The 21,159-nt window shown below is 55.8% G+C and overlaps 12 protein-coding genes across 13 annotated transcripts; 6 read left to right on the top strand and 6 right to left on the bottom strand.

Moving 5' to 3' along the window:
• Positions 1 to 137: 137 nt before the first annotated feature.
• IUM83_07023 (putative glucosylceramidase 3) lies at positions 138 to 958 on the bottom strand (the record flags this gene model as incomplete). Its single annotated transcript, XM_067931279.1, has 2 exons — positions 138 to 723; positions 798 to 958. 2 exons carry the CDS (start codon positions 956 to 958, stop codon positions 138 to 140), a joined length of 747 nt encoding a protein of 248 aa, XP_067787061.1.
• Positions 959 to 1,830: 872 nt separating this feature from the next.
• Positions 1,831 to 2,946, bottom strand: IUM83_07022 (Glycosyl hydrolase; the record flags this gene model as incomplete). Its single annotated transcript, XM_067931278.1, has 1 exon — positions 1,831 to 2,946. One exon carries the CDS (start codon positions 2,944 to 2,946, stop codon positions 1,831 to 1,833), a length of 1,116 nt encoding a protein of 371 aa, XP_067787024.1.
• Positions 2,947 to 2,975: 29 nt separating this feature from the next.
• On the bottom strand, positions 2,976 to 3,383 carry IUM83_07021 (putative glucosylceramidase; the record flags this gene model as incomplete). Its single annotated transcript, XM_067931277.1, has 1 exon — positions 2,976 to 3,383. The coding sequence occupies one exon, from the start codon at positions 3,381 to 3,383 to the stop codon at positions 2,976 to 2,978; it is 408 nt and encodes a 135-aa protein (XP_067787022.1).
• Positions 3,384 to 3,898: 515 nt separating this feature from the next.
• Positions 3,899 to 5,812, bottom strand: IUM83_07020 (putative glycosyl hydrolase family 30 protein; the record flags this gene model as incomplete). The annotated part of the gene is made up of 1 exon (XM_067931276.1): positions 3,899 to 5,812. The coding sequence occupies one exon, from the start codon at positions 5,810 to 5,812 to the stop codon at positions 3,899 to 3,901; it is 1,914 nt and encodes a 637-aa protein (XP_067787023.1).
• A 1,007-nt stretch (positions 5,813 to 6,819) lies between these two features.
• IUM83_07019 (putative glycosyl hydrolase family 30 protein) lies at positions 6,820 to 8,447 on the top strand (the record flags this gene model as incomplete). The annotated part of the gene is made up of 2 exons (XM_067931275.1): positions 6,820 to 7,979; positions 8,057 to 8,447. The coding sequence occupies 2 exons, from the start codon at positions 6,820 to 6,822 to the stop codon at positions 8,445 to 8,447; spliced, it is 1,551 nt and encodes a 516-aa protein (XP_067787165.1).
• A 746-nt stretch (positions 8,448 to 9,193) lies between these two features.
• IUM83_07018 (putative glycoside hydrolase family 30 protein beta-glucosidase/xylosidase) lies at positions 9,194 to 10,519 on the top strand (the record flags this gene model as incomplete). Of its 2 annotated transcripts, XM_067931274.1 has the most annotated exons (2): positions 9,194 to 10,001; positions 10,069 to 10,115. In XM_067931274.1, 2 exons carry the CDS (start codon positions 9,194 to 9,196, stop codon positions 10,113 to 10,115), a joined length of 855 nt encoding a protein of 284 aa, XP_067787164.1. The 2 variants fall into 2 exon arrangements, with proteins under 2 accessions (XP_067787164.1, XP_067787163.1); XM_067931273.1 differs by having other exon boundaries at positions 9,194 to 10,519.
• A 370-nt stretch (positions 10,520 to 10,889) lies between these two features.
• On the bottom strand, positions 10,890 to 12,453 carry IUM83_07017 (uncharacterized protein; the record flags this gene model as incomplete). Its single annotated transcript, XM_067931272.1, has 4 exons — positions 10,890 to 11,004; positions 11,773 to 12,092; positions 12,171 to 12,252; positions 12,332 to 12,453. 4 exons carry the CDS (start codon positions 12,451 to 12,453, stop codon positions 10,890 to 10,892), a joined length of 639 nt encoding a protein of 212 aa, XP_067787169.1.
• A 126-nt stretch (positions 12,454 to 12,579) lies between these two features.
• Positions 12,580 to 14,119, top strand: IUM83_07016 (calcium calmodulin dependent protein kinase 4; the record flags this gene model as incomplete). Its single annotated transcript, XM_067931271.1, has 10 exons — positions 12,580 to 12,693; positions 12,759 to 12,786; positions 12,864 to 12,899; positions 12,962 to 13,000; positions 13,065 to 13,195; positions 13,262 to 13,339; positions 13,409 to 13,585; positions 13,650 to 13,730; positions 13,799 to 14,017; positions 14,093 to 14,119. The coding sequence occupies 10 exons, from the start codon at positions 12,580 to 12,582 to the stop codon at positions 14,117 to 14,119; spliced, it is 930 nt and encodes a 309-aa protein (XP_067787168.1).
• A 307-nt stretch (positions 14,120 to 14,426) lies between these two features.
• IUM83_07015 (CAMK/CAMK1 protein kinase) lies at positions 14,427 to 15,931 on the top strand (the record flags this gene model as incomplete). Its single annotated transcript, XM_067931270.1, has 5 exons — positions 14,427 to 14,450; positions 14,543 to 14,818; positions 14,902 to 15,015; positions 15,090 to 15,553; positions 15,646 to 15,931. 5 exons carry the CDS (start codon positions 14,427 to 14,429, stop codon positions 15,929 to 15,931), a joined length of 1,164 nt encoding a protein of 387 aa, XP_067787167.1.
• Positions 15,932 to 16,165: 234 nt separating this feature from the next.
• IUM83_07014 (Calcium/calmodulin-dependent protein kinase type 1) lies at positions 16,166 to 17,097 on the top strand (the record flags this gene model as incomplete). The annotated part of the gene is made up of 5 exons (XM_067931269.1): positions 16,166 to 16,345; positions 16,436 to 16,495; positions 16,575 to 16,685; positions 16,772 to 16,903; positions 16,969 to 17,097. 5 exons carry the CDS (start codon positions 16,166 to 16,168, stop codon positions 17,095 to 17,097), a joined length of 612 nt encoding a protein of 203 aa, XP_067787166.1.
• A 221-nt stretch (positions 17,098 to 17,318) lies between these two features.
• IUM83_07013 (uncharacterized protein) lies at positions 17,319 to 18,993 on the top strand (the record flags this gene model as incomplete). The annotated part of the gene is made up of 2 exons (XM_067931268.1): positions 17,319 to 17,564; positions 17,629 to 18,993. 2 exons carry the CDS (start codon positions 17,319 to 17,321, stop codon positions 18,991 to 18,993), a joined length of 1,611 nt encoding a protein of 536 aa, XP_067787173.1.
• A 63-nt stretch (positions 18,994 to 19,056) lies between these two features.
• IUM83_07012 (Glutathione S-transferase C-terminal domain-containing protein) lies at positions 19,057 to 20,370 on the bottom strand (the record flags this gene model as incomplete). Its single annotated transcript, XM_067931267.1, has 3 exons — positions 19,057 to 19,634; positions 19,727 to 19,848; positions 19,919 to 20,370. The coding sequence occupies 3 exons, from the start codon at positions 20,368 to 20,370 to the stop codon at positions 19,057 to 19,059; spliced, it is 1,152 nt and encodes a 383-aa protein (XP_067787172.1).
• Positions 20,371 to 21,159: the final 789 nt, after the last annotated feature.

Genomic DNA, 21,159 nt, shown 5'->3' with positions numbered 1-21,159 from the left:
GATCAAGGAGTTCATCAATCTAATTGTGGCTCTGTATTGGAAGTCTACAGCAAAATTAAACAGATACCGCCAGGTTGTCGTTGCTTTCAGGATGCTGCAGCACCTGCTCATACGTTTTTCACTCACGCGCCGGTGACTTAAGCCATCGCAGCCAACGCAGCCAATACACTCGCCACCACAAAGGTCAGGCTGGCAGGTGAGTTCACCGACACGGCGGCACTCGAGCCGCTGGCAGTGGTGGATCCGCTGGCAGTGGTGGAACCACTGCGGCTGGACGCGGAGAGGTCCGGCACAAAGGCCTGGGCCGCTGCGCTGAGCACGGTGATGTTCTCGGCGTCCGAGCACGTCTCGCTCTCGCAGATAATGCTGTCCACGAGGTAGCGCGGCTCCGAGGTGACGTTGTTCAGGTACTCGTTCTTGCTGGCCACAGACGCGAAGTAGATCTTCTGGCCGTTCTTCAGGCACACGTACTGGTAGTTGGACGTGGTGACATCGTCGCCCGTGACGGGGTCCTTGATGCCGTCCGCGCACTCGTCGCACGACTCCGAGCACTCGGCGTAGGTGGTGGCGTCCGTGGAGTTGACGATGAACTCGGCCACGTTGGCGGCCAGGTACGAGGTGTCCGTCACCTTGAAGTCATAGTCGTCGAAGGAGCGGGCCGCCATACCACACGTGTAGATGATTTGGCCGTTCTTGAAACCAATGTGTGACAGGTTGTCATACCTACAGGCGCCAACATGTCAGTAAAATACAACACTGTTTCGGGTCTTGACTGCCACGAATATAAATTGTCATACCCGCTATCCTTGGTGCTCATTCCGCACACTGGGCACGTGTACTCCTCCGTGGAGACGGAGCCCGCCGTTGAGGCCGAGGTGGTCGAGGACGACGTCATGTCCATGCTCATCGACGACATGTCCATTCCGCTCATGTCCATGTTCATCTGCAGGCCGCGCATGGCGTGCGAGTGGTGCATCCGGTGCGCGGAGGCGGGGGAGACGACCGCGGCAGCGACGGCGAAGGCGATGGCCAAGTACGAGGACACAGCGTGCATGATGAACGGCAGAGGAGAAGAGGTGTCGGCTTGGCCTCAAATTGCGAAATGGCCGCTCGTTTGAACTGGACCACAAATCACATGCAATTATTGAATGAACTAAGTACTATAACAAATGTCTTAAACGTTACATATTCTGTAATATGGTATCATATGTTACAAGCAGCTTGCCTCCCGAAATCAGCGTATCTTATTGATTCGTTTGAGCGCTTCAGTTCTTGGCTGCCCATAGCTTTTAGGCTCGGAAACAAGCAGAGAGATTGGAAGGCACACCTAGCAAGGATTATCTGAAACGAATCACACTACAAGTTTGCTGCTTCGAAGTTCCTCCGCTTCGCTTAAACGATAAGTTGGTACCACCAGGTTTGTAAATTGTTATTCGCTGACGGAAGCAGCACTTGTGAAAACTGTGCAAGCCTGCTCTCGATGGTCGTATTGTGTCTCTTCAGATAGTCGGCTTCGCTTATACATGTACAGTTCCCTGTCCTGCCTTTTGCAGTGTACATCTTGGTGTTGGCTTCTCCTGAATCTGTCGCCGTCGGATCATTGGCGCTTATACAGTACATGCATCGCCTAAAAGCTGCTGCTGTCGACGCGTAGCGAAATGCATGGCGTGTGAAAATGTGCTGAGGGTCACTTGAAGTTATAGTGCAGTGAGTTCAACTTTGAGTTGAGCCAGCTACCAAATCAACAATCGCTAATTGTGCACGTTTCTTGATGCCGCCACCAAATGTGTGGTCCTTGGGTCTTCAAAGTTGATTCATGCAAGTGCTCAATTACCAGTGTATAGCTACAAGTACGCTAAGTATTAGCGCTGCTGCAGAGGTCATGGTCGGTGTCGAGGAAGCTCCCGAGCTCACGCTGCTACTGCTTGTCCGGCCAGTGGACGATCCTTCGCTGGTCTTGGATCCTGTTGATCCAAGACCGCTTCCGAGGGCAGGAAAAAGCACGGTCTGCACGGTGTTCGCTGGAAGTACCACCGTGGCCGCGTGCTCTTCGACCCGGAGGCTAATACGGATACTCTTCTCGGTAGTGTCGCGGTTTGATAGCACGACGACAAGTTGGTCCTCCGGCGTCAAAAATGCCACCCGGTCAACGTTCTCCAATGATGAGCTGGCGCTGCTGCTCACATTCAGCTGGACGTGCCGTGATCCTGGGACGAGGAACTTGGAAAAGTGGCCCATGACATAATACATCGGCTGCTTGTAAAATTCAGCGCCGCCCTCTTCATCCACAAGGATCGGTGCGTCGACCTGGTTGTCCGCCCAGTTTGGACCCCCAGTCGTAATGAGAACGAGGTTCCAGTCCGTCCAGCCACTGGCAAAGCTGGCCAGGTCGTTGATGATGTCACGTGCGTAGTTCTCTCCGCGCTGCCACGTGATGTTGTTGTAGTCAAACAGATCAGTGCCCACCCCCGTCCCAAGACCCTTGACCAGTGAGCCTTCGCATGCCTCGGTCGCGAGAATAAAGACGTCAGGATACTCGTTGTGAAAGGTTACCAGGTCGTCGAAGTCACCGGATGTGCCGAAGGCAAAATCCAGGTTTTTATACCAGTGAACACCGACACCTGACACGTAGTTTCGTGCCTCCTCATCCAGCAGCGAGGCATTCCAATCGAGAAGCAGGTCCTTTTGGTCGTCCAGGATGATAATATTCAAGTTTGGGTGGCTTGCCTTCATCAGCGGACCCAAGTCTGTCTTGATGAAGTCGCGTTCTGTAGTTGTGTTGAACCGAAGACTCTGCCAGAACTTCGTGGCGAGCTCTTGCTTCGTAGGTTCGTTCTGGGTTGTCAGGCCCCATATCGGAACGCCCTCCGCCTCGTACGCGTCGATGAATTTCGAGTAGTACAGCGCCAATGCTTCCCAGTACTCGCCTCCGGGGTAGCCGTTCATCTCGCAATTGAGTGTTGTATTGCCCGTGGTCATCCAAACAGGGGCGCCCATGACGATGCAAATAGTGTGAGGTTTCGACTAGCTGCAATTGTTTCATTCAGCGCTCGCTGAATCAAGCTCAACTTGTTCGAGAGCGGGCCCTTGTCCACGTCGATGCTGAAATTGGTCATCTCAAAGTCATCGACCGAGGGATTGTACGAATACACGTACTCGGAGAAGTCAGTGGACGCGATAGGAATACGACCCAGCGTGTACTGCAACCCCGTGTCGGAGAAGTACGCGTCCACGATCAGCTGCTGGACATCCGTGTTCATCAAGTACACGTTGATCGCTGCAGCATCGGTGAAGGCGCCTCCGAAGCCGATGATCTCTTGGTACGTCGTCGTCGAATCGATGATGAGGTCAGCCTTGTCGTCGCTCCCGGCGTCGAGCTCCAGCGTCGAGTACGCTAGACGGTCGCCAGCTTTGGAAGTCTGGAAAACCCCGACGTGGCTGTCCGAGAGGAACAAATACTCGTTCGACACCGAGTCGCAGCTGCTGGCATTGCACACGCACACGCCTTCGATGTCCTGCTGATACCGAGTCGACCATGAAAAGCATGACGCGGTGACGCCGTGATGGGGCGCTACAAGGAGCGCGCCACCGGCAGGCAGAAGACGCGTGAAGGCCAGCACTCGCATGCCGCTTCCCGCTTGATGAACTGTGAGGAGCGACTGCTTTTTGTCAAGGGTAGAAAAGTGTCGAGGACCTGGTCCGCTCAGCGGCGCTCACTACAGCAGGGTGCATGTTCAAGCTCCGAGGAGCTCATGAAGACACGGAAACTCCTAACGAAGAGCTTCGCTATCTTAACTAAAAAATGAGTAACAAATGACATATATGTACGCTGCATTCTCCGGTGGTGTTCGATAACCTACAGCGTTTTTGCATGCAAGCTCATATGGGTATCGACCCCTTAGCACGAGCTGTGGTCCGGCGTAGTAGGCTCGGGAGTCTCCGAGGCAGTGCTGCTTGTCGACGAAGCAGGGGTAGTCGTGCTGGGTGTCACTGAGGCGGAACTCGACGTGGAGCTAACGCTAGTCGAGACCGGCGTGGCCGTCGTGGCGCCAGGCGTATCTGTCACAGAGCTTGAGCTACCGGTACCCGCAGTCGAGCTGGAGCTGGTCGTGGAGAAAACCGGCGTCGCGGTCGTAATGCTCGGCGTGTCGGTCCCAGAGCTGGCACTGCTGGTGGCGGAGCTAGAGCTGCTGTTTCCTTCAACCTCACCGATGACAATGGTCTTGATAGAGAGAGCTTCCAGCGTGACGTTGGTGCTAAGCTGCTGGCTAGACAAACTCAACGTAATGTCGTGTGCGGAGCTGTCGCGGTTGGAGAGAACAAGGACCACTTGGTTGTCGGGGGTCAAGAACGCCACACTGTCCACGTTGCCCAGAGTTGACGAAGCACTGGAGCTGGTGGTCAGAGCCACGCGAACCGAGTCAGGCGGGAGGAACTTAGAAAAGTGGCCCATGGCATAAAACATAGGCTGCTTGTAGAACTCGGCGCCTCCCACTTCGTCGATGAGAATGGGCGAGTCCACCAGGTTGTCGATCCACGAGGGTCCACCAGTGGTATTAAGCACCAGGTTCCAGTCGGTCCAGCCCGACGCATAGTGAGAAAGATCACCGATGATGTCGCGGGCGTAAATTTGGGCGCGCTGCCACGCATAGGTCGGGTTCTGGAGCGTCGGACCGGCACCCGTCACGATACCGTCAAGCAGGTAGCCCTCGCACGCCTCCGTGGCCAGGATAAACACGTCAGGGTACGACTCGTGGAAAGTCTCAAGGTCGTCGAAGTTGCCGGCCGTGTCGATCAAGAAGTCCAAGTCCTTGTACCAGTGAACACCAGCGCCCGAAACATACTGAGCCGAATCCGCATCAAGCAGCGTGGCATCCCAGCCCAGCAGCAGGTCTTTCTGGTCATCCAACATGATGATCTTCAGGTCGGGGTGGTTCTTTTTCATAGTGGGGCCTAGGTCACGCTTGATAAAGTCGCGTTCGGTAGTGACGTTGAAGCGCAGACTCTGCCAGTTCTTGAACGAGAACTGCTCGGTGGGTTCATTCTGCGTTGTCATGGCCCAAATTGCGATGCCTTCGTCTTCGTAGGCCGAGACGAATTTGGAGTAATACAGCGCCAGAGCCTCCCAGTATTCACCGCCAGGGTAGCCCTTGACTGCGCAGTTAATGGTCGTATTTTCCGTGGTCATCCAGGCTGGAGGGGCCCACGACGACGCAAACATTTTCATGCCGCGAGAAGACGTGCTCATAGCGCGCTGAATAAAGGGGATTTTCTTGGCCTTGTCCATGTCAATGCTGAAGTTCTCCATGGCCAGGTCCCCCTCAACATCGTTGTACGAGTAAATGGTAAGCGAGAAATCCGTGGAGCCGATGGGAATGCGACCAAGCGTGTACTGCAGGCCGTCGTCGCCAAAGTACGCGTTCACAAGAATGTCCTGGAGACCCGAGTCCAGCAAGTCCACGTTGATGGCCGACGCATCCGTGAAAGCGCCGCCGAACCCGATGATCGACTGGTAGGTTGTGGTGGTGTCGATGACGAAGTCTGCGGCATCGTTAGTCGCCGTCTCCATCTCAACCGTCGAGAATGTCAGGCGATCGCCAGCTTTGGATGTGGAGAACACACCAGCCTCGTTGCCCGACAGGTGCAGGTGTCCGTTGTAGATGGTGTCGCACGTGGCTTCCGAGCACACGCAGACGCCCTCGAGGTCCGTTTGGTAGCGCTCCGACCACGACGTGCAGTTGTTGGTCGTGGCGCTCGCGACCTGCACCGCGAGCAGCGCCAGCACGTAGCCGAAGGGCTGGATGACCAGCATGTTCCGACGTCCAGACCTCAGGAAAGCGCTCTTCGTCTCGACCGGGCGAGTTGGGAAATGATAAACGGGGACCAGCAGTCGACTGCTACACGCAGATACATGTAGCGCCGGTGCCGCCCAGAGGCATCCGGCCGGTCATGAAGCTCCGGCGCGCGAAAAGCGTGCGATGTATCCTGCGAGGCTAGAGAGACCGCCGCGGCCACCTTGGCTCAGTGCGTTCTCTTGCCCGATCGGTCACCGGGCGTGTCACATGAAGCAGATTCAGCCTCGCGGGGTTGAAGGCGTTGCACACGTCGCGCCGAGGCGAATTGCTTGCACTGTCGGAGCCACCTAGAGGCAGGAGGCGACGCCAGACTGCACTGCCCGAGCAAGGGCCATCATCAACGCAGAAGAATTGATTGCCACTACAGCGCGGACACGGAGACGGAGGTGAACGACAGTTGACATTTGGATCCTGATGGCTGACGTCCACTGTAACGGCTATATGATGTGGTACACATCGTCTTTTTGTGTGGTGCACGTCACCCATGAATGGGCAGGTTGAAGTGTGGCAGGATCGCGAACGGCTGGCTCGCGCTTCTCGAACACCGAGGAGCAGATTCACGGTTCTTGTTTATCTCGCGGTCTCGTTGCACTGCAACTTGCAGGCATCAATACGAGTAGGTTGCAGTGCGTGGCGGAGAGTTCTCGCTTTCGAACAGCAGACCATCGTCCATCCTCATGATTCGTCCGAGTTAAACGGCGCACCCCATCGTTGAAGTGGAAGGTGCCGGTCCCTAGACGTGCAGGCTGACTAAGTAGGGTGTAAGGAAGGTTGCCGTGGTTGTTCAAGCAGGACCGGCACCATTGCATGTCGTGTCACGACGGACGCTCGCCGCTTAACTATCACGCCGTGTGATAGTCCAGGGATGAGTCCTTCCGTTTGGACCGCGCGAGGCATTTCGAGGCCACTCGCTCTCACTTTGGAATTGGCCCCATCAACTCACATCAAGCAAGAGTCAACGGCCATGATCAAATCAAGCCTCCCCGTGCGCGGGCTCGTTGCCCTGGCAGTGGTGCTGCCGCTTGCCTGGGGCATCGACTGCAACAATTGGTCGATGCGCTACCAGAAGTTCCTCGATGGCGTGTGTGTTTGCAACAGCACGGTGGCCTGCGATACGTTCCCAAACGACTACCTGAAGCTTGCATCGGGTCAGGCGGGCGTATACCGCACCACGCGGGACGGCGAGCGGTTCCGCTACGAGACGGCTACGTTTGTCGCGGGTTCCTCGGCTGACGCTGACTTGACCATTGACGCGAGCACCACGTACCAGACCATTATCGGATTCGGAGGTGCGTTCACGGACGCAGCAGCCATCAACGTCTACAAGATGAACTCCAAGATCCAGACGATGATCCTCGATGCCTACTACTCGGCCGACGGAATTCAGTACACGACGGGCCGTATCCCGATTTCGTCTACCGACTTCTCCACCAGCATTTACTCCTACGACGCCACCGTGGACGATTTCGACATGAGCGATTTCTCCATTGCTGTCGACAAGACGTCAGCAACACACAAGTTGGATCTGATCCACCGCGTGTTGGGCATGACAGAGCGCAAACTCTCGATTTTTGCGTCTTCGTGGGCGCCGCCAGTGTGGATGACGAAGGAGAATTCGACACTCAACTGCCACATGAAAGGCAGTCCGGGCGAAGAGTATTGGAAGGCACTGGCGCTGTACTACTCCAAGTTCATCACTGCGTACGAGAACGAAGGTATTTCGATCTGGGCCATGACCACGCAGAATGAGCCTTCTGAGCCTCTTATCAAGCTAAACTCTTGGCAGAGCCTGCGTTTTACGACTACGACCGAACGTGATTTCATCAAGAAAGACCTGGGCCCGAGGTTGAAGACTGATCACCCGAACTTGAAGCTTATTATCATGGACGACAACAAGAGCAACTTGCTAAGCTGGCTGGCAGCACTTGAAGACAGCGATGCGGCTCAGTACGTGGACGGCGTTGGCATTCACTGGTACTCTGACGCAGACTTTCCACTGGGTATCGGCGGCAGCTTCAGCGACCTCACTACCTTCCATACAAAGTATCCCAACGTTTTCATGTTGGGAACGGAGGCTGCGAAGGCTACATACCCGAATGGGTTGCCACTAGCACGGGTGCTGGTGTAAAGCTCGGCAACTTCAATATTGGCTGGTGGCGAGCGCACAACTACGCTAAAGACATCATCAACGACCTTACAAGCTACGTTTCTGGCTGGACCGACTGGAACCTTGTGCTGGACACGAACGGTGGGCCTAACTGGGCCAAGAACTACGTCGACGCTCCGATTATCGTGGACGAAACCAACGGCAACGAGATCTACAAGCAGCCAATGTACTATGTCATGGGTCACTTTTCCAAGTTCCTTACACCCGGATCCGTGCGTCTGAAATTCACCGCAGCCAGTGGCAGCACGTCGCGACTCAGCGATGTGGACTGGACGGCCTTCTTGACACCTGAGGGTCAGTACGTTGCGATCCTCTTCAACAAGGGCGATGGCGAAGAAACCGTGAAGATCATGGCTCCCAGCGGTAAGTTGGTGCAGGTGGTGATCCGCCCGACGTCCATCCAAACTGTTGTTTTCAACAAATAGCTGTGATAGGCCCGTCCTGAGAAGCCACATTTCCCGTTCAGTGTGATTCGATAAAGAAAAAAAAAAAGAAATACACTCCTAGTAGCATCTTGGTGTGAACATTCAAGGATCGATCCACGTCATCAAATGGCATAGTTTGCCTCACACAAGTCTGTTCTGATCAGGGCACCAGTGTTTCTCCCGGTTAGCTGCATTCCATGGAGTGAACTTACAGTGTCTGCTCCGAGCAGCAAACGGTATTTACTCAGGATCAGTGCTCGTCATCAAATATGATACGATCTGCCATCATGACCACCTTACACATAGAAAAAAGGTGTGAACTGCAATGAAAGCGGCGCCATCCGAGCGCCCAAGATCTTACTGTAGTATTGAGCGCCACACTTCACCGATCTAGCCCCCCTCAATTTCGAAAACACCGGAGGCCCCCAAAGTTTTGCCAAGCAACCATGCTCACTCCGTGCCTGCTGACCGCCGTTGCCAGCGTGTTACTCGCGTCGCAGCAAGTCGCAGCTACCTGCAGCAACTGGTCCACGCGCTACCAGACCAACCTGGAAGGAGTTTGCGTCTGCAATGCCACCCAGTGCGACACCGTCTCCAACAGCTACACAAGTCTCACCACCGGCCAAGTGGGCGTCTACACGACCTCCAAGGCCGGCGACCGCTTCGCCTACAAGGTGGTGAGCGTCGACTCGACGGCGGTGAGCAGCCCCACGTACTCCATCGACGTGTCGACGCAGTACCAGACCATGATCGGCTTCGGCGGTGCCTTCACGGATGCGGCGGCTATCAACGTGTACAAGTTGTCGTCGACGCTGCAGCAAATGGTGCTGGACCAGTACTTCTCGGAGACGGGTCTGCAGTACAATCTGGGTCGCGTGCCGATCGGGTCCACGGATTTCTCCACGAGCGTGTACTCGTACAACGACGTGGTGGACGACTTCGAGATGGAGCACTTCTCGATCGCCGTGGACAAGTCGTCGTCTTCACACAAGATCGATCTCATCCAGCGTGCTCTGAAAGCCTCATCGCGTGATGTCAAGCTGTTTGCATCGTCGTGGGCTCCCCCCGCGTGGATGACGACGAAGAATACGACCATTAACTGCTCATTGAAAGGCAACCCTGGCGAGGAGTACTGGGAGGCGCTGGCGCTGTATTACTCCAAGTTCTTCGACGCGTACTCTGATGAAGGTATCGATTTCTGGGCGATGACAGTGCAAAACGAGCCCTCCAGCTCTATCCTCCAGACATCGGAGTGGCAGTCACTGCGTTTGACGACTGAGCAAGAGCGCGACTTCGTGAAGCTGGATTTGGGCCCGATGATGGCCAAGAATCATCCCGACCTGAAAATCATCGCAGGAGACGACCAGAAGTCTGGCATCTTGGATCGGCTTGCGCCGTTCGAAGACGCGGACGCCCTGAAGTACATCAGTGGCCTTGGTGTGCACTGGTATCGTGATTTGGACTTCTTTTTCTTCAGCTTAGGTGGGGACTTTGACAAACTGCTCTCGTTTTACAAAGATTATCCGGACATCTTCATGCTCGCGACGGAGGCTTGTGAAGGCTACCTGCCGAGTTGGTTGGGGACGGGGTCCGGTGTTTCGCTTACGGACTCCGATAAGAGTTGGTCGCGTGCTGAGAACTACGGCCATGACATCTTTGAAGACCTGAACAACTACGTCGCTGGCTGGACTGACTGGAACTTGGCCCTCGACACGTCGGGCGGGCCATCCTGGGCGAAAAACTACGTGGACGCGCCGATTCTGGTCGATGAGAAAAATGGGGTTGAGTTCTACAAGCAACCGATGTTCTACATCATGGGCCATTTCTCCAAGTTCATTCCTGCTGGGTCGAAGCGTATTGAATTTCCGAAGACGAAGACACTAAGCAACTTCCATCGCTGCGCGTTTGTGACGCCGGACAATCAAGTTGTAATCCAGTTCATGAACCGCGACAACTCGGCTGTGACGGTGAGTATGAAGCAAACGGACTCGAAGACGTTCACTTTAACTCTACCAGCTCATTCGATGCAAACTGTGATCTTGCCGAAATCGGATGCCACGAAGGTCTTCTGACGCGAATAACTCCGAAAACAGCTTTTCGGAATTGAAAGGGATGTAGTTGTCATTCCTAGTTTGGTCGCAACAATGAGTTTCCCTTTACGTCTGAGCGCCTCTTTCAAGCGATACTATGACCAACTGCGTGACCCGACCTTCCCGACAGCAACTACCCCTCTTCATACCAGCGTACTCAACAGGGATTACAATCAAGTGCTCCGTCTACTCACAAAAGAAGGCATCAATCCTCACATCACCGACCAGGTATATGTGATACAATCTCTGTAAATGCTTGAGTAGCCACTAATTGAACCATTGATCGACTCAGACCGGATGTAGCGCGTTGAATCACGCAGCACTCTTTGGGTCTTTCAAAATCTGCGAGCTGCTAATCGCAGCTGGAGCTGACGTGAATGCCGCAGCTCACGACGGAAATACACCTCTTCACAAAGCTGCACAAGGTGGGCGTGGCGACGTCGTTCAACTTCTTCTCAGTCAAGGAGCTGATCCGTACGCAAAAAATAAGGTAAGCTTGCATGATCTGCCCCACGAAGGAAGTCAACTGAGCAATTGAGTGTTGACTTATTGGCTGTAGAAAGGAGAAACAGCGTACACGATTGCCAGTCATCGTAACCATGTGCAAGTAGCCATACTATTGTATAGATTTTCAGTAGCCAAACGTGAAGACATGTCCTAGCTCGACGGATAGGGAAGTTGTGTACTACAGACCTTCGCGCTTTGCTCTACGCAAGGGCCTTGCCGACGTTGTCGATACCGCCGTTTCACTTTCGCTTGAGTGACTTTGCTTCAGTTTTTTCCGCATTCTGATCGATTTCCCATTCCAAGGGATATTCTCTCCATTGCTCCACATCACGTGCCAGATCTGGCTGCACGTCGCATTTTGGTATTCTTCCGCATCATGCGGTCTGACCTTGTCGCACAAAAATACCATGCCGCCTTTGTGTTGTTCCGTGCAGTCACCACAGTAATAAGTCGTCTCAAACGGGCGCCTACGTTCTCCCCTTAGAGCAGAACATACTTTGCAGGTGTGCTGGCGAAGTTTGCGTACTACCACGCCGTCTGAATTTCGAGATTCGCGAAATTCGTCGATTTGCACAAGTTGATGACATCGCTGCCCGATAATGTCACCCCACACTTGATCTTTACGTGAAGGTGTCGGTAATCCTTCCTGGATTGGAGCAACATCCGAAGCTGGGGACTGCGGATGACGACGTGGGGGTTTAACAACGGGCAGCGCTGCAGAAACCGACGCTGGCGATGAGGGCGTCGCTGCCGGTTGCGACTCAGCTTGTGCACGGAGCACAGCTTGCATCTGTTCCTTGAGTGTTTCCACTTCCTGCTGAAGCTCCTGCACTTGCGTAGTGAGGAACTTGATTTGCTCCGACGCCTGCACTTCTGCGGGCGTGGGATTCTGGAATTTTAATGTCATAGGGAACACATATTTGGGCGCCCAAGCGAAATCCGCCACCCCCAGCTTGATCATAACTTCCAGCTGCAGCTTCTGGTCGCCATCTTCTCGTACGAGATTTAGTCCTTGGTCAGAGGCTACTGCGGACTCCTTCAGACTAGCCTGTGCGCGTCACCCATTTTTTCCGTCAACTTTGTGGTGTACATATTTACGATACGGAGTTCTGCCACAAACACGCACCACGACATAGTGAAGGACGGTCTCCTGTGGCAGCACTACACCCGTCGGCGCGAACGCAGCAACATCCGCGACCTCGCACGTCCTGCAAACAACAAACACGAAGCACCAGAGATTGTCAACTTCTGCCGTCGCCGCTGTTTCGGCTTTGGCCGCGAACGCACCAGCGTTTCTTGGATGTCTGGTTCTCCAGCCAGAGCTCCCCCACGTCGTCCACTACCCCCACGCCGAAGCGGAAGCTGTCGCCCGGGAACGACCTGAACGCGGCGTCTCCTTCCACCTTCATCTTGTACACCGCGAATGACGCTGCGATTACTTACTGATGTGCTTCTGTACCCAAGTGTTTTCACTAAGTAGCACCTGTCAAATTTGTTCAGAAAGCGATCGCGAAAGGACGCAGACATTGACCACCATGGAGCAGGGCACCAGCACCGCGCGTGCGTTCAGCGTCATGCAGGAGCTGCAGCAGTTGCGAGACAAGGTCGGAAGTCTATCAGAGAAGAATCGTCATCTGGCCAAGGCGCTGGTAAGGTTGCCGCTGCTCTCCGGGTGGTCGCAAATGGTTTTTCTCACGTTGATCGCACATGGCAGACTGCAACCAAACAGGAGCTTACCAAAGGTGGACATTGCATGTATCTATATCTTGTCTACTGTACGACATGAAATACCAACAAAACTGGAGTGTTGTTGTTGCAGCTAGGGCAGCGCAGACCGCTGTGTTCTCGAACAAAGGTTAGCTCTTCCTGGGCCAAGCTCGTCGACGCTGTCAAGGTTAACTGATTGAAACTGCGTAGTTGTCGAGTGGATGGAAGCGCGATGCAAGCCTGTTGAAGGTAGGGGAGAATAAAGGGTAAACGCCAGAGTGGGGCGCTGACAGGACTTTTTGCTGGATGGCAGTGCGACACCAGGCAACTCAGTGCGGCTTCGAGGAACTCTATCGCGGCACGCGTGAGTTCGTGGAAGATATGCATCTAGAACCGGAACCGCCACTTTCTCCTCGTCGAATCGACAGAGCTGTACAAAAGTCGGTACGTCTGAAAAGACTGCAACCTGGTAGAGCCATTGCATATTCTTAATTGGTGTATGCCGAGAAGTCAAGAATGCCGTCACCGCTCAAAACGTATGCCAACACTGTGAAGCAACGCACGACCATCGGCAGGGATGTCACACAGGTACGCTGAATTCACTTTACGCTGCTTAGCAAAAACCGTTGGATGACTAAGGCAAGGCATGCGTACCAGGAGCGCGAGGACTCTGAAGATGATGACAGCTCAATTGGAGAGACGGTCAATCACTCGGCCGACCACGAGTCAAAACCAAACTCAACAGCCACCGCTGCTCAAGACGCTCGTAGCGCGCAAGTCGCGCAATATCATGCCAAGCTCTCGCCGTATGTCGACGCCAGATCGAATTCACAGGTACGCTCAACTTCAGAGGAACCTGGTGTCCTGTGAACCACCCTCACTTTGCCGTTGTTGGCAGTCTGGTGCACCGAGGAGGCTACGCCGACGAGATGCCAGCGTTTCGTATGTGGAGCCCAAGCTGAATACGAAGCTGCGGCGGGTAAGTTTCTAATGCTGCATGTTTGCAAGGTTTAGATTCCAGGCACCTAACGTTCAAGTGCGTGCCAGGGGGACTCTTACGGCTTAGACAAGCGGACAGGCCAGCCGGGCAAGTCTTACCACCATCGACCGCCGACACACCGCGTGATATCTGAACCTCGCCGCGCAACGTCGGCGTTTGTGCCCGCGCCGTTCGGGCAGCAGCCCAGCCCGTTTCGCAGGCGCACTTCGAGGCCCATCCAGCGTGTCTCGTACGCCGAGCCCAAGCTCAACACGAAGCTCCGGCAGGTACGCTCGAGTCCATTGGCCCGCACATTTCTTGGGCGGTCAAACTTGATCTAAGCCACCCGTGTGCTGCAACAGGGCGACAAGTTCACCTTCACCACCTGAGCGCGCAGCCATTTTCGATGGAGAGATACCGAACCCACTTCCGATCGGGGCCACGTACTTGTCCAGCTCGAATCACCCAAAATAGATCCCCTACCCCGCGGTAACAATTCCCTACTGATTGGCGCAAAACATCTATTTTAGCTAAAAGGAGGATGAACCGCCGGTTTTAGACCTGAACAACCGCTCGGCGCTCTTAGCATAGGGCCAGCAGGTAGCAGCGCATTGGCAACACCACAACGCAACCAGAAGCGGCGGCGGCACTCGACTGACTCTTCGCTCCCCGACCAAACTGCCGGCAAGAAACAACATGGGCTGCGTCAGCTCCAAGCCGGTAAGCGCTGCCTTGCCATCTACATTGCAGTATGATCTCCCGCTACGCATAGCTCGGTTGTGCTAATCGATCTTCTGCTGCTGCTGCTGTAGGACCAGGATGTCGTGAACAGGAACGCGCAGGCGGACGCCAGCGGCGACAACAATGCCACGACTAACGGTAAGCCTGCGCCGGCGGCCACGAACCCGAACAGCTTTGAGGAGCAGTATTCGCTGGGCAAAGTCATCGGCTCGGGCACCTTCTCGGTTGTGCGCATTGCCATCCACAAGCCCTCGGGCCAGCGCTACGCCATCAAGTGCATCAAGCGCGAGGGCCTCGTAGCGGAGGACATTGAGGCCCTGACGACCGAAGTTGCCATTCTCAAACAGGTGAGCTGCAGCTTTTGCCTGTTGCGGAGGATGGCGGAGAGAATTGTTGCAGAAAGTTCTGACTGTGTTCTTGTGTGCTGCAGATGAACCACCCGAACATCATGATCCTGCACGACTTCTTCGTCGAGGAGAAGTTCTACTACTTGGTGACGGAGTACATGGAGGGCGGCGAGCTCTTCGACCGCATCGTCGAGAAGGTTGGTGCTGCACTGACTCGGCAGTTTCGACTGTTGTGGGGGATTTTTACTGACGGAGTGCCTGCTTTGTCTAGTCGTACTACAACGAGAGGGAAGCTCGCGACCTGGTGAAGCTGCTCCTCGAGGCCATCAAGTACTGCCACGACGCGAACATTGTGCACCGCGACCTGAAGCCGGAGAACCTGCTGCTGACCAGCAAGGACGACGACGCGTCCATCAAGCTGGCTGACTTTGGTTTCGCAAAGAGGATCGAGTTCGACAGCGAAGGACTCGTCACAGCCTGCGGCACCCCCGGTTACGTCGCCCCGGAGATCCTCGAAGGGAAGCCATACGGCAAGACCGTGGACATCTGGAGCATCGGCGTCATTACGTACATCCTGCTGTGCGGCTACCCGCCGTTCCACGACGACAACCACAACGCGCTGTTCAAGAAGATCAAGAAGGGCAAGTTCCAGTTCGACTCGCCGTACTGGGACCACGTCTCAGACGACGCCAAGGACCTCATCTCGCAGATGCTCGTCGTAGACCCGGAGAAGCGGTACGTCTACCACCCCGCTGGTCTTGCCCTATCGTTCGTTATGCATGGTGTTAATCGTGGCTGCTCTGCTCGTCGTGGCGCTTGTTCTGCAGAGCGACGGTGGACCAGCTGCTGGCCCACCGCTGGGTCACGGGCACGGAGCTGGCCACAGTGCAGCTCACGAGCGCGCTGGAGGAGCTGCGCCGCTTCAACGCGCGCCGCAAGTTCAAGGCCGCCGTCAGCACCGTGTCCACGACCGTCGGCTTCAGCAAGAAGTACAGCAAGTCGTACAGCCAGCCGCAGTCGAGTCTGGACGAGGCCGCCGACCGCAACCTGGTCAACGTGCCCGAGGCCTCGCCCGAGACGGTGGAGCTGGAGCTGGACAGCAAGACCGACTAGCCTCAGCAATAGACGCCCCAAAGTGCTAGCGGCGCGACTCGCAGCCAAGTTGAAGTCGCCGTATCTATATTCAAATTTTATCCAATAAAATCGCGATTCCTACTGAAGCATGGAAACTGCGGCCAGAAAGAGACACAAGCGGCGGAAGAGCTCGCGGCAGGCAGCGGCGCATGTACGTGACGACGGAGGGACCAGGCGCACCGGCGCAAGATCGTGCGCCACTTCGCGCCGCACCTGAGCAACGAGGCGCTGGCGTCGCAGGAGCGCCGCTACTTCGCGCTGGGACTGGCGCGCGTGCTGCTCGTGTTCGTGGTGCCGTCCTGCATCGTCTTCTGCACGCGCGACTGGTTCGTGGACACGATCGTGTTCCTGGTGGTGACGTTCGTGTGTCTGGTGGAGCTGGCGCTGGCGCTGGTGCGACGTTGCGCTGCGCTGCGCTGCATGCGATGGGGCGGAGAGGCTGACAAATGAACTGTGGCTGTGTGTGCCAATGCTGTTGCGCAGTACCGTTACTATGTCTTGTGGCCCGAAGGGCTGCAGATGCGCTGGGTCTACTGGACGGAGGTTAGTCTAGTTGATCGCAAGAGTCTTGCAGGAGCTTGTGTAGCGCGCTAATGCTGGGGTGCCGCGTACTTGGAGCTAGATTGTCCAGGCGGAGGACCAGTACAAGCTCAAGATCCTGGGCTACTACATCCGCAAGATTGACAAGTTTGTCGGCCGCTTCCCGTCGTCACTGAGCGCCAACAAGATCAAAGTGCATTACCGCAAACGCACATGGCCTCTGCTGCTGCTTTTGTCGCGGCATACACGGCGTGCCTCGAGTTGCTTGTGCAAACGAAGCGCGAGAAGGCCGTGATGCGCACCTGGGCCTTCTACTTGCTGGCCATCGGTAGCGGTCTCGTTGTACTCCGCTACGCCAAGCTGCATCTCGTTGAACTGCCGCAAGTGCTGGCGCTGCGCACTCATCCAGAGGTAGGTCGCCATGCTTTCATGGATTGCAGTTGGCCTCTAGCTACTTATCTGCTTGCGTCTGTTAGTTCGCGACGGACGGGCTCTTGAACGCGGCCGAGTCCATTCCTTTCGCACGCACAGTGCCATCGTACACTGCAGCTGGCAGCGGGCACGTTGTCGAGGTCAACGTGCAGAAGAGCGCCGTCGAGATTTAAGAAGAATCACATTGAATTGACGGGCCAAGCAGGCTGACATTTGAGCAAGTGAAGAGAGAGAGAGGAGAGAAACATAAAGAAACTATATAAGACGAGACTACGTGTTTCAATACCGGCGACACAGTCACTGTGTCCTGTTTGCACATTGCAACAGCAAAAACCTCTTCAAGGTCGAATCTGGTGTGTACCACATATGGCGCCAATCCAATTCGTATCGGCCAATGCCGCCGACAGCAGGAGGAGAGCGCCGGCAGTTGCCGTACGAGGCGCTGGACCCGGAGTGGGAGGCGCGCGAGTTCCACAAGTTCCGCGCGGCCGCTGGTGGCGCTCGGCAGCAGGCTCCGTATGGCGCGTACCTGTTCGGGCGGCTCATGCAGGCGGATCTGCACCAAAGTTGCCGTCCTGCGCTGCCCCCGAACGTCGAGAAGCTGGACGGCTCCACCATCCAGGGCATGTGCATCCTGCAGGTGAGAGGCGCTCAAAGAAGCCTTTGCACCATTGCCGCCGGCTGACTGGTTGACGACTGGGCAGGTGGTGGACGTGGCCAACATCGGCGCCAACTACGAGCATCGCACGGAGTTTTCGGCTGCAGGACCCGCGCGCACGCTCAAGCTCGGGCTCACAGACGGCCACCAACTGGTGTTTGGCTTCGAGTTCACTCCGTTGCCGCAGTTCAGCGTCAACATCGCGCGCGGCACCAAGATCGTAGTGGAGAACGTGCCCGTGAGGCATGGTTTGCTGCTGCTGGCACCCGACAATTGCCAGCTATTGGAGACCTCGACAGAACGCTCAGATCGCAACAACAGAGAGGTGCAGCCAACACCGGAATCGAACGGAGTGAGTGCTGGCGCGTACTCGGCAGCTCTTGTGACGCCTCAGTTTAATCCTTCGCAGCAACAGTCAGCGCCCGAGATCCCACCGACTCGACCACAGCCGCCCGCTGCCAGACCCCCAACAACGACCACAGCGCCGGCCACTGCTCCTCGGACAATCTCAGCGAGAATCGTAAACCCGTCTACACCGTTGGACCTGGAGACTGCTCGTCGTGCAAGCACAAACAGCACTGTGGGCAGCGCCACCAGCGGCGTCATACCGTCCGTGTTTGTGGACGTGCCCTCGTCGGACGAAGATATGGACAGCGACACTACCGACCCAATGGTGGAGCATCTCTTTTACAGCCCGAAGACCCCTCGAATCCCTGCTAGTGCAGCTAGTATCGTGAGCGCACCAACCACTACTAGCAGCGCAGGCCCCTCCAGGAAGCGACCTCGCTCACCGTCAGTGGATCAGCGGGTTGAGACTGCACCAGCGCCGCACAACACAGCAGCAGTGTGTGCTACAACAACTACTACTATGGCTGAACGTGCACATGGCTCTGCGGTGATCAAGGCCACTTCTGTTCCAACTCCACCTACTACATCTGTGCCACTGGACTCGACTCTTCCGTTCCAGTACTTTACAGCACGACTGCCATCGCTGTCAGTGTCGCTGCAGTCTTCAGCTACCGCCAGATTCCAGATTCGAGCGTGCATTAAATCTGTGGTAGGATTTCAATTCAACACTGGGCGATACCAGCTTCGAGTATCTGTTGAAGATTGCACAGCCACGAAAGAGGCGGACGTGGCTGAAGATTTTGTAACAAGACTCATGGGAGTACCTTGCTCGGAGTTCCTGCAAACGATGCAAACGAAGGTGCAAGTTGCGCATGGCTGGGCAGCGACTATGCAGTTTGCGCTCATGAACCTGGAAGGAGTGATGACGTTTGGGAGAAGTGCGGCTGCATCAACCCCAGGCTCAGCCCCGCTATTGTTAATCGACTGCCGCGATTTCCAGTCATCCGATACCCAGAGTCTGCTGCAGCGAGTAAAGACTTCATTGTCGCGAGCGCCACGATAAAAACGCAATAAAGTAGCAACACGTTGCTGCCAGCAAGTGTCAGATGAAATCTAGTAGTATTTGTTATGTAGTGCTCAGCATTGCTTTGCGGACCAGCGAATCGGTAGACAGAGTGGATTCGCAAGCGAGCCGGAACAGTCTGCCCGAGTCCTGAGCTTCTTCGAGCGAAACGTTACGAGGGATTCCAACCAACACGTCATTCTTGGGTGTGGCCGTTGGCGGGTGCATGATGAACATGAAGGTGTCATACTGCGCTTCCTCCGCACGCATGTTGCGGTCGCTTTCGAGAAGTGTTTTGCAGCGTCGGCGTCGGCGGTTGATGTCCGTGTGCGCCACAGCCGCGCTGCTCGAGTGACCGAAGTCCGCAGCCTTCGCCAGCACTTCGAACTCGGTACGTGAGAGCTCAGCAGCCAGCGTAGCGGAGCGAGGATAGGCCAACTCGCTAAGCTTGATCTTACCGACGCAGCACGGGGCTAACACGTACGCCGCCCGTCCCGCAAGGCACTTCTGCATCACCATATCGGTCGCCTCGCCACACGCGTGCAGTGCGATTCCCACGTCGAAAGGCTTGTGATAGTCGTCAATGAACCCGCAAAAGATCTCTACGTTGGTCAATTGGGCCGCTGCGATCCGCTCCTCCGCTAAAGTGACACAGCGATGGGATTGCAGCACCAAACGCACAGATTAGTCCTTTCATGTTGAAGACACTGCCAGAAGCTCCAGCTAAGCGTACCGATGGCAAGCGATGGTTCCTTCTTGTCTAGCAACACGAACGTGCACTGTGGAAACAAGCAAGCCAGCGGCAACGCCACGTATCCGGATCCCGCACAGAACTCGACCACCACATCTCCCGGCCTGCACAACACTGCCATCAGTTTCTCACCTCCGAGCTGTCACACCAATTGACAATGCACCACCAACTGACTTGAGTATACGCTGCAAGAAGATCGCCAAGTTGTCCACTTGCTGGCGCTTGTTCCTTGCGCGCTCTGCCGGCAGTTTACCGTCTCGTGGGTGGATTCCGTCGGGCAATTCCGCCCATGGGATGCCCTGCGGCGTCTCGCCCGCCTCACTGCAACCCCCTTCCGCCTCGTGCAAACACTTGAGCGGGTTGCAGCGGTACGTGGACTTGGTTCTCCCGAACGGCGTGCCCTCCACGCGCTCCAGCAGCTCCTCGAACCAGAGCTTCGAGTTCTTGGGCGCCTGCAGCCCCTTCTTGCGCAGCTTGCGGAGACTCCGCTGCTTCTGCGACGACGGCGCGCAATCGGCAGCGTCAGCGGCGGCGAGAGTGCCATTGGCATCACCGATGGACCGCGTTGCAGCCCACTCGGCATCGTCCCACGTGCCCCACGTCAACGTCGAGAGCACGCTGTTCATGCTGCAGCAGCTTTTGCTGGTCACGAGGAGGCGTGACTCGTTATTGCGCTTTTGACCACGCTACGGCATATCCATGCGATTGCGGAGGTGATGGTCACCTCGAGGCGCGCTTACTGCAGTGGCAACTTGCAACTCTCGAACTTCGAGTTCTTGCCGAGGACGCAGGCCTACGCTGTAATAGTGTAGCTACCTCACACACAGAACGCCGCGACTTCAGAGCGAACTTTGCAACGGTGATATCTTCTAGCCGAGTAGGTAGTCGTAGTAGTAGTGACAGTGCAAGCTAGGTTGCTGCGGCTTCGAGCAGAGATGAGCAGTGACACGTGTCCACGTCATCATGCACGCATGATGCGAGCCGCGAGCAATGCTTCAGTGGCGCTCATTGTCCTGTTTCTCGTGAGCATCAGCCTGTTCACCTCGTTCCTTCGTCCTCTGCTACACCACGACGCCAACCTGCAGCTCCCCCACATCCACAATACCGCCGCTGACAAAACCAGCCACACCGCCGCTACAATCCGTCTCAGCTGCGATATAACTGTTGGAGTTACGCGCTGTGGTCTCCGCAATTGATTGCAATTGATTGCGGAAAAGCGTTGCGGGTGATGAACGAGCCACAGCCGTTCCACCGTCGCCGACGCAAAACGTGGGGCTGTCAGCGCGCGCAGTAAAAAAGTAGACCCAATCCAGCGTTGCAGCGTGCTGGCCCTGACTGTGCTGGTGGTGGAGGAGCATGCCCGCAGTAATGACGTTGATCGCTCATTTGCTCGCCAGGTCGTGGGGAAACTGCGT

Source organism: Phytophthora cinnamomi (genome assembly GCF_018691715.1).
Source record: "Phytophthora cinnamomi strain GKB4 chromosome Unknown Contig62, whole genome shotgun sequence".
Taxonomy (NCBI): Eukaryota; Oomycota; class Peronosporomycetes; order Peronosporales; family Peronosporaceae; genus Phytophthora; species Phytophthora cinnamomi.
Note: the sequence above shows the minus strand (reverse complement) of the source record. Positions and strands in the feature narration are given on the sequence as shown.